The sequence below is a fragment of the Prunus dulcis genome, chromosome 5 (genome assembly GCF_902201215.1).
Source record: "Prunus dulcis chromosome 5, ALMONDv2, whole genome shotgun sequence".
NCBI lineage: Eukaryota > Viridiplantae > Streptophyta > Magnoliopsida > Rosales > Rosaceae > Prunus > Prunus dulcis.
This window is the reverse complement of record NC_047654.1, coordinates 6,602,947-6,613,444: the sequence shown is the minus strand read 5'-3', so window position 1 is coordinate 6,613,444 and position 10,498 is coordinate 6,602,947. Positions and strand designations below refer to the sequence as shown.

Sequence of the window (10,498 nt, the reverse complement as noted above, 5' to 3'; positions counted from 1 at the left end):
AATTACCCGTATTGTAGTACGAGTGAATTGTCACAGCACTTGATGGTATCATCATTGTACCAAAAAATTACTCCATTTATGTAAGGATGTAGATGTAAATTTGATGTTAAAGTTACGTGTGGATATTGTCTTCCTCCTCCTCATCATCATCAGATTAAAACCGTGCCAATTTCTTTTTTTATTTTTGATTTTTTAATTAGAGAAAAATAGAAATAATGATTGGCTCATTATCTCGGGACTGTTTTGTCATTTCGTGAGGACCAAGTTGCATGAGAGATATGATGGATGAGAGAACCTGGAGATGGAGATAGAAACAAAGCACAGCCCACGCTCCACGAGCACCACCACCCTCTCACGTGGCTCCTCTTACTGGTCGGATGCAGGGATGTGCTCTTCACGCGCAGGAAGGGAGAGTAGGGGGAGGGAGGAGACGGGCGAGGATTGGTGATGAGTTCAAATGATTGTGATGAGGAGGGTGTCGGGAAGTGGAGGGACAAGATGACACGCACGATTGTGTGTGGTGTGGGGCCCACGGGGGGTTTGGGTTTGTAACAGCAAAAAGGAAGAGCGTGGGAGAGCACGTGTCCCGAATGGGCCAGGCAAGACATGTTGGTCCACGTGAGTTTGGGGATGCAAAACCCTCTTTCTTCCACGCTTCCCTCATTTTTGCTATCCCCTCTCCCTTCCCACGTGAACTCCACTCTCCTCTGTCCCCTCTCTCTCTCTCTCTCTCTCTTCCCTTGTTTGTTTGTTTCGCTAGCTTCATGTTTTGGTTGGCTTCAAGGCTCAGCCAGCTTCAGCTTTATTACGTTCCCCACTAACGACTTGGATAATGTATCGAATATTGTTTTTCATGTGGTTTGTTGAGTACATGAATGTATCGTAAAAATACATTAAATTGCATCAATGCTACATGAAGGCTGATCTCATAAATTAGGCGGGAAAAGAAAATTTTTGGTCTCTATAGATGATTAGATTTTCTACTTTGGTCTATGTTGTTTTAATTCTGACAATTTGACTCATGTAATTTGATATCAATTGCAATTTAAGGACTAAATCTAAAATTCGGTCCAATTCTTCTGCAAGAGTCAAATTTATAACTCAATGAGGTATGATGACCCAACAAGTATAGTATTTTCATGTGCTCGTAACGAGTTATGAATGTAGGATCTTGACCCTCTATATTTACATACGGTGTATTTATCCGGATTTTGCAACATTTAGGTCATTCCAATAATCTAACGACTTAAAATTTGACACTTCATTTTTAAAATTTTAACACATCCATTTAATTAACTTTAACCTAACAGTGTTAAGTTTAAATAAAATTAAAAAAAAATTAAAAAGAAAAAACACTTTTGCCCCACCCACTCACGCAACATCTTCCTTCCTCACAGCCAGCCTCCCCCCACCCCAAACTCTCGTTTGTTAAAGAAGTACTCTTCAAACAAAACAAATCTGAGTGTTTTATTTGGAAAATACATAAATACACAAAAAAGGGTTCTTCACGCTTGCAAAGTGCAATGAATTTCAGTTTTAATAAATTTCACTGGGACAATACCACCAAAACTTGAAAATCATTATCGTTCAAAACAATTATGAGGCATCTCCACCCATCCAGGATTGGGTTGCCATCTTCATGTTCTTGCTAAAAAGACACATTCATGGAAGAGGGAGAGAGTTATTGAAGAGGTGGGATGCTGCTAGGTTTTATTTTTTTTTAATTTGATTTAAAGTTAACATTGTTAAGTTGAAGTTAATTAACTTGATGAGTGTAAAATATTAAAAAGTGAAGTGTCAAATCTTAAATATTTAGATTATTAGAATGGTCTAATATTGCGAAATACGAATAAATGCACTCTTTATAAATATAGAGGCTCGAAATTCATGAATGTAACGTAAAAAATAAGGAACGTGAAAACTACATAAAGGCTGATGTCACAAATTAATTGTCATGAGTTGGCTTTTTTCACAATTACATTTAAAGCATGTTTGACTAACCCCCGCACATGTTTATCTCATTGCTAAAAATAACTTAATGTGGAGTTAAAAGAGTAAAAAATGTATTTACACACTAACACAAAATTTCAAGTGAATTAGTGGTGGTGAGGTAGCCACAAGATCCCGGCCGTCCAAAGAGCCTCGGCTCTAAGCCATCTCAGAAGCTACACACGCCAATTATGAAAGACCTGCTCTTAGTCCACAGAGGGAGCGAAACGCACCGTTTGGATTAGAAGAAAAGGTTGAGAAAGCGACGCTTTTGCCTGAAACCGGAGACCCCCGTCCCCCACTCCCCTCGTGGGAATCGCATGGGGGGTAGAAGAAGAAAAAGATTTTTCGAAAAAAGGAAGATAGCTGTGGGACCCGCAGAGGGTCTTGCCGGTGGGGGACCCACGGGGGTTTTGCCGTGGAGCGGGGCCCACAATGACTAGCCAGATGAAAAGCTTATCTGTCTTGTTCCAATCATGACCATCCGTTCCATTGATTTGATGGTTGTCCAGCTTCATTATAAAGCGTACAGGATAAAAATGTACGGGCCGGTTTCGCGGGATCGATCTCGGCCGTTGATCTCTACAAGGACTATCTCGTAAACGGTGGGATGTGGCCCTTGACATTAATGCTCAAGATTCGGTGTGATTTGCATCTGGATTTGACGGTTTTGCATGCCAATTGGTGGATATGAGTGCAAGCCACTTGCATTAATTTGGCTCCTAGCAAAAAAAGAAAATTGAAACTTTGCATTAATTTTGAGTATGAGTTCTAGTAATTTCATCCATGCGAATTATAATTTTACAAATATACAAAAATTTTAAAAAAAATTATACACACATTTCACACTATTATTAGCAGAAATGTAGGAGTTCCTACATATCTGGTAAGAAAGAAAATATTTTCCTTTATTCATAGATTCAAACTGATTTTTATACCAAGGTTTAAATTTTTTTTAATTGAATAAATTCCAAATTTGTCTCGCAGAAAAAAGTAATAAGAAAATTCTCACAATGATTCAACAAGAAAAATTATTGTCACAAAGTTCTTTAAAAGTAAGTTACTAACAATCTTTTTAATCATATTATCCAAGATATTCTATAATGAACTTGCTTTATTTTCAATAATTTAGACCTCTATGAAAAGTGACTTATAATTGGGGCCATGAGACAAATAAGTGAGGCAAAATCAATTGGCATAATGAAATAAAAAGATGTAACAAGTTAAATCACCAATTCTTCAAATAATATCAGAATCAAAAGACTAAAAAAAAAAAAAAAAAAAAACCTTAAAAGTATAGATGTGCATTTAAAAAACTGTTTATTTGAAGGGTGTTGATTATTCCACTCATTTTTTTCAATTTACACTTTTTATAAAATTTTTAAAATACTTTTTTTTATTTTTATAACATACAATTTCCAACCTGTACAATAAATATAACTCCCTTTTTTAAACACCAAATACATATACAAATATATATTTTTTAATGTACAGTCTCTTTCACATCATTTAATTTCTAACTTCATAAAATTCTTAAATCAGCAGTAATTAATGATTTTAAGTAGGGTTGAAAGTAAATGAGATTGCACGTTTCTTATATTTTAAAAAAAAACATAAACATTTATTATGATTTATTGATAAGAAATTCAATTCCCCAAACTCTTATGTCAAATAATAAACAAATAATTAATAAGTAACTGATATGATATTCTTCTGTTTCTGTTTCTGTTTCTATTTCTATTTCTGTTTTTGTTTTTGGACATGGTCAAGGGTCAACAACACAGTCAGTGCTCTCACCATACCATGACAGCAAAGTGTACTCAGTAAAGTTGGGCAGAGCCAAGCCCAGTTGGTCCTCCATTTACCATGGTTAAAAGAAGTAAATGTAGAGAGAGAAAGAGAGAGAGAAAATCGAGGACAAAGCTGGTAGAGAGAGAGAAGAGAGAAGAGAGAGAGAGAGAGAGTTGGGGGGCATTATTTTGGGGGAACAAGAGCCATGATTGAGATAATTGGGGCTTCCCTGACACCTTAGTCATGATTGAACTTACACACCACTCTCTCCTCCTCCCACCCATATTTTTCCTTCTCTTTCTATAAAAACCCCCTCAACATCCCCACCACTCTTCTTCAAAACATACCCATCCACCCCTCTCTCTCTCTCTCTCTCTCTCTCTCTCTCTCTCCTCAGCCTTCAACTCTCTCTCAGCTCTCTGTTTCTGTTTCTCTTTTTTATCTGAAACCATAGCAGTGAGAGCATTCAGACTGAAACTCACACAAAAGGAGAGCTAAAAGTTCCCTTCTTTCTTTCTTTTGGGTTTTCAACAACAACAACTAACCAACTAGCCATGATGGCTGAGAGAGATCAAGATTTGGGTTTGAGTCTGAGCTTGAGTTTTCCTCAGACCCACAACCACAACAACAACAACAACAACAGCAGCAGCACCACCAGCACCCTTCAGCTCAATCTCATGCCTTCTTTGGCCCCTACTTCTGCTTCTTCTCCTTCTGGGTTTCTTCCTCAAAAACCCTCTTGGAATGAGGCCTTGATTTCTTCAGGTTTGTAAACTTTTATCTATCTGCATGTGGCTTCCTATTTCAGATCTGGCTTTCCCCATCACTTTTCATCCATTTTCTCTCCTCTTTCTAGAGAACCAAACACCCTTTAAGCCCTTCTCTTTCTCCCTTTTTCCCATTTTTGACATCTTTTACGAATTCAGCTTTTATCAATGTCCATCTTTCAGATCCACACCAACCTTTTCATTAATTTTAAACCAAACCCACAATTTTTCTTCACAAAATTCGTTCATCAATTACTTTTTTGTTTGTTTTGGTTTGTTCTAATTTCTTTACGATCCCACGTGCAGATCGAAACTCCAACTCCGAAACGTTCCGGGTCGGGCCCCGATCGTTCCTTCGGGGCATCGACGTGAACCGGTTGCCTTCAACGGGCGACTGCGAAGACGAGGCGGGCGTGTCGTCGCCCAACAGCACGGTGTCGAGCGTGAGCGGCAAGCGGAGCGAGAGAGAGGCCAATGGCGAAGATCTCGACATCGAGACTCGAGGCATCAGCGATGAAGAAGACGGCGAGACCTCTAGAAAGAAGCTCAGGCTCTCCAAGGACCAGTCCGCCATTCTCGAAGAGAGTTTCAAGGAGCACAACACTCTCAACCCAGTAAGAGTGTGCTTCACTCGTCTTATTTATTGCACTGTCATAAATTATGTTTGGTTCCTGAGAAAATTTTCTGTTTGGTTCTTGAGAAAGTTTACTGACATGTACGATTCTTTTTAATTGGGTGCAGAAGCAAAAGTTGGCGTTGGCTAAACAGCTTGGCCTCCGGCCTAGACAAGTGGAAGTCTGGTTTCAGAACAGAAGGGCAAGGTTAGTATTTTGGACAAAAACAAAAATATTGTCAGATTACGGTTATGCCCTTGTGGAGTAGGCTTATTTACAGGTTTTTTTTGTTATCTTTTTGCAGGACTAAGTTGAAGCAAACGGAGGTGGACTGTGAGTTCTTGAAGAGGTGCTGTGAGAATCTGACAGAGGAGAACAGGCGGTTGCAGAAGGAGGTTCAGGAGCTGAGAGCACTGAAACTTTCCCCACAGTTCTACATGCAAATGACCCCACCCACGACACTCACCATGTGCCCCTCGTGTGAGCGTGTCGCGGTCCCACCCAACTCCTCATCCTCAACCGTCGAGCCCCGGCCCCACCCCCACCCCCAAATGGGTTCGGTCCAGACCCGGCCCCTCCCCATCAACCCGTGGGCATCCGCCACCCCAATCCCCCACCGGCCGCTGCCGTTCGAAGCCTTCCACACCCGGACGTAAATCACCGGACCAAAAAGGGCATTTTGGTCATTTTGCAAGGGAAAAAAAAGAAAGAAGCGAAATCCTATATAAAGGAGAAAAGAAAAATCCCCTTTATCTTAGAAAGTCAGGCTGTTTTGTGTATGTTATTACTATTTTAGAATCTGTACGGAGTGGGGATGTCAAAAAAGAAGCGGTTGTAATAGCGTACCAATTCTTATATATGTATTCCCAAGTCTAGGTCTCTAAGATATGGTGGTTAAGGGATGTGATTTTGGTGGGTCTACATGTTTTGTATTATTTTGACCCATCATTTTCACCATCATCGTCATCACCTTCATCTTCTTTTGTAGATTAGGGTTTGGTGGGTACACTAATATTTCCTCCCCTAATTCCTTCATGTAGTGGGGGAAAGGAGAAAGGGAAGGAAGAGGCTTGTTGTAAAGTGTAATGTCTAATTAAAAAAAAAAGTTTCATTTTAACATTTGTTAAAAAAAGAGAGTAGAGATTGTATTTATTTAATTAGTTTTGATCTCCTTTGTCTCTCCCCATTTTGTATAATATTCAAAAGACCCCCAATTGGTGGGGGGAAATTGGAATTAGGGATTTGGGGTTGAATATGGAGAGATCATGATGGACCCAGAAGGGGTGTTTTTGTTTTTATAGTAATGGGGGGTGTGTGGACAGGTTCCTGATTCTAGGGGATTCTTCTCAGGTGTTTGACAGAAAAAACTTGTTCCTCAATTGTGGCTAATCTTTTTCTTTTCTCAAGTCAAGAATGTCATACTCTAATCTTTGGGGGAATATTATAATCAGTGAATTACTTGTTCATTTAAAATTTTCATGAAACTGGACATTGATGGTTAGTTTGGTCTTTTCATTTTGGCAATCATTTCGGCAAGTTAACAATTTTGAGTGTTGCATGCTTTCTTGAAGATTTTTTTGGGTATCTTTGATTGTTTTGGAAAGAATATCATCATAGGTTGAAGACAGCAAATGAAATCCTTGATAATATTTGGGTTCTGATTCTTCAGATCTTGATGTTTTGTTTTTATCTTTTTATTTTTCAAAAGAATACTATATTCCTCACATGTAGAGCCACCAAATTGTCCAAATCTCTTGTTTTTTATTTTTGGATTTGAAAGCCCAATACCTTAAATTCCTCTGACAAGCCCAAATTTTTTTTTTTTTTTTTTTTTGCAAACATATTGTAAAATTTGTGCCAATTTTACCATTTTTTAGTACATGTAATGTGATTGTACTACATGTAAAATTATGAGCAGTACATACATAAAATGTAAAATTATGAGCAGTACATACATAAAAAGCTCGTGAACAAAATACCATTGCAAACCTTGTCACATACCAATTGTATGCAAGTGAGCAACATGTATTTTTTTGTGACTTTTGGACATAATTTTCATTAGGAAAAGAAGAAGACTAAGGAAAAATGTAATTCTATCATTGTTTCCAATTTTTTTACAAAGACTAATTAAATGCTACATTTTATTGTGTATGTCTTAAAGATATTGGAGGCAACTATAATTAAGTTTGTTTTAATTATAGATTCGGAATTGTTGGCCTTGATCACAAGGCAGCCGTCAATTTATAAAAATCTCTCCCTATATATATACCTAGTACGCCACTATATAGAAAAATGAATTATATATAAAAATTATCTCCCACTAAATAAGAAACTTCTTATCGACAATAAATTTTTGCTTTACCAAAAATCTCTCATTGAAGTTAAATTGTTTGACATGTATGGAGATTGAAGTTCTTGATCTTGAACGCCAAGTGCTTGACTCCATGCTTTACTGCAAATGTGATGCAACTTTTATCACAATTGGGTAATTCTTTGGATGAGAAAACATCAATTGAAACCTATATACTTTGCCTTCTTGATAGCTTTTCAAGAATTGTTGCACAAAACTTATGGTCGTCTCTAGGTTGCATCGCTCTTATTGTTCACAAAAAATTGATCACTAAACTCAATGATTTGACTTGAAATCCAAAGGTAACGCCATGCAGGGCAGAGGAGTGAAGTTCTTGTAGCTTTTCTAAATGGTATGTGAGTTATGATAATTTCAAGAATATGATCATCCAGACTTGAAAGGATTGGACATATCGTGAATGTTCTTTGATGAAGCTGCGGGATGAAAACATGTCCATATTGTGAATGTTCTTTGATGAAGTTGCAGAATGAAAAGAAAGCTGGATTTGTTGTTCTTCGACGTAACTTTTTTTATATATTCTTTTGTTTAATGAACAAATTGTGTCTTGTTTATTTTTATTTTTATGTAGTATCTTCAATTTGAAGTGTCTTGTTTCTTTAATGTTATTATCTTAAATTTAATAGTTCATATAATGTTGTTTCTTTATGGATGTCCATTGAAGTTCTTGAGGACAAGTATTTTTCGCTTCCTCTTTATTTTTTATCTTTTTATTTTTCAAAAGAATACTAGATTCTTCACATTTAGGGCCACTAAGTTTGCCAAATCTTCAGGAAAAGTTACCTCAGAATTCTTCAGGTGAAATCCAATTTCTGCTTTAAGAAGAAGACGAATTGCCGACCCCAATCTATTGTTAGAGATTTGGGATTTGAAGCCCAATTCCTTAACTTCCTCTGAAAAGCCCAAAGCGCGTGAACAAAATAACATTGGTAAGTTTTGGATGAATAGTTATTGTCTGACAAAAACGTATGGACCTTGTCACATACCAATTGTATGCAAGTGAGCAACATGTTTTTTTAGGAAAAGAAGAAGACTAACGTAAAATGTAGGGGTGGGCGCGATTCGGTCTAGTTTGGTTTCTATCTCATATTGAAATTGAAATTGGTACTATTTAATTGGTGCGGTTTGGTCCGATTTTAGTGAATTTTTTTTTTATAAAATTGGTCTAGTTTAAACCAGTTCTGGTGCGATTTTTGGTTTTTTTAGTTCGAACTGGATATTATTTTATTATTTTTTAAATTATTTATTTTTATAAATTTTAACTAAAATTTTATTTTTTGGGTTTAAAAATTCACAAATAATCCAATTTCATGTAAAGAGAGATGATTGGGCCTAGAAAAGAAAGCTGCTTTGAAGTTAGACTTAGGAAAATATTAATTATAGGATTAGAAATTTAGCATTTGACTTAAACAATTTTAAAAAAATACGTAACCGGTCCAGTTTGGTCCGATCCTCCATTCTCTCTCGATACTCCTTGGGTCTGGTGTGCTCGTGTTAGATCTTTCTCGAGGCCGTTTGCTCCCCCTAATTTTTCAGCCAAGTTTTAGGGGTTTGGTGGTTTGATTTCCTTGCGACTGGGGCTGGTCTTCTTTAGGCTCCTGCCATTACTGATATTGAAGGGCCATTTGGGAGCCGATTGGTTCTCACACCACGCGAACATGTTGGTGTGGTTATTGGTTCTTCCGACGTCTCCGATAGTTTTGTTGGATTCATTTATAGTCTTGTGGCTAAGGTCCTTATAGATCAACTTGCCAATTGGGATGGGTTCATCAGAACCTTCTCTCAACAATGGAAAGGCTCTGCCGAGGGTTTCGGCGCTATTTGATTTTGTTGGCCGATCTCTCAGATGATAGGAGTACACATTCTACGTCTCTGTCATTTGGCATTTTTTGGGTTTAGCTCCAGGGTGTTCCTGGTTTTTGTATGACTATTGCCGTTGCTAAAGCTATTGAGGCCACTCTAGGAGGAGCTTTATTTGCATTCGTGTGCGGTTTGAAGTCACACATCCCTTTATTTGATGGACACCAGTTACCTTTTCGGAGGTGGGAGAGAAAATAGTAGAGTTTAAGTAGGAATATCTTCCTGAATATTGTTTTGTCAGCTTTAAGCGTAAGAGTCCAGTTGCGGCGTCCTCTAGTAGTGATGTCTTACTTCATGGGGTAGACTTTGTGGATCCTAAGCGTCTTTGCAGTGCTACTTGTTTTGATAAGCCCGTGGAGACTAAGACTGGCGGATCCAGGAATTTTTAAGAGGAGATGCAACATTTCAAAGACTAACTGTTCCACAAAACAAAAAAATTTACTTTGGAAATTGTCAGTTGTTTAGACAAAAATAACCTGTATAATTGAACTGATACTATTATTATTTATAATTCATGAAAGAAATAACATTTTCTTATTAATTAAAAAATTGACTGATGAATTTTTTTGTTTTTTGTTTTGAAAAATTTGCATGATATGCAGATTCATGATTTGAACTAACAAAATTCGCTTGTTATAAATGTGCAATTTATATATTCAGGAAAAAGAAAAAAAAAGAAAAGAAGAATTTGCAATTTATTTCCTTATGTCGAAGATTAAATCAACAAATAATTTAATTAATAATTCAACAGGATTTTTATGTTCAATATGTGCTTTTATATATCAAAGCGTTTCTAGGTTAAGCCATCAAACTCTAATGACTACTCTACCCTCAAACTAAAGCTGCAGCCTGATGTGGTGTTTAATAGAACAAAAATTAAACATGTGTAATGCACACAAAGATTTTAAAGCATATTAATTAATCTGGTCCAAAACGATTCGTTTTGGCCAGATCATTAAACATAAAAATAGATCGCGCTTGCTGCTATTGCCTTTTACTTCAACCTTTCCACAACAGGTTGTGGGCACCAGCCACCCAGCCGCCCAATAGCTCAAGATGACTGACTTCTATGGTATTTTTTGGAGAGGGGAGGTGCATATGTGCCTCCT

General features: G+C 37.2%; 1 protein-coding gene across 1 annotated transcript; it reads left to right on the top strand.

Annotated features, from left to right (window-relative positions):
* The first annotated feature begins 4,152 nt into the window (after window positions 1–4,152).
* LOC117627703 (homeobox-leucine zipper protein HAT4-like) lies at window positions 4,153–6,328 on the top strand. The gene is made up of 4 exons (XM_034359904.1): window positions 4,153–4,545; window positions 4,854–5,161; window positions 5,289–5,368; window positions 5,466–6,328. Exons 1-4 carry the CDS (start codon window positions 4,335–4,337, stop codon window positions 5,815–5,817), a joined length of 951 nt encoding a protein of 316 aa, XP_034215795.1. The 5' UTR covers window positions 4,153–4,334; the 3' UTR covers window positions 5,818–6,328.
* The last annotated feature ends 4,170 nt before the right edge of the window (window positions 6,329–10,498 follow it).

Bases quoted from the DNA above. Each gene is read 5' to 3' on its own strand.
- LOC117627703 (XM_034359904.1), top strand. From the start codon at position 4,335: ATGATGGCTGAGAGAGATCAAGATTTGGGTTTGAGTCTGAGCTTGAGT. The intron at 5,162-5,288 runs GTAAGAGTGTGC...AATTGGGTGCAG, and splicing joins AGCACAACACTCTCAACCCA to AAGCAAAAGTTGGCGTTGGC. The intron at 5,369-5,465 runs GTTAGTATTTTG...ATCTTTTTGCAG, and splicing joins TTTCAGAACAGAAGGGCAAG to GACTAAGTTGAAGCAAACGG.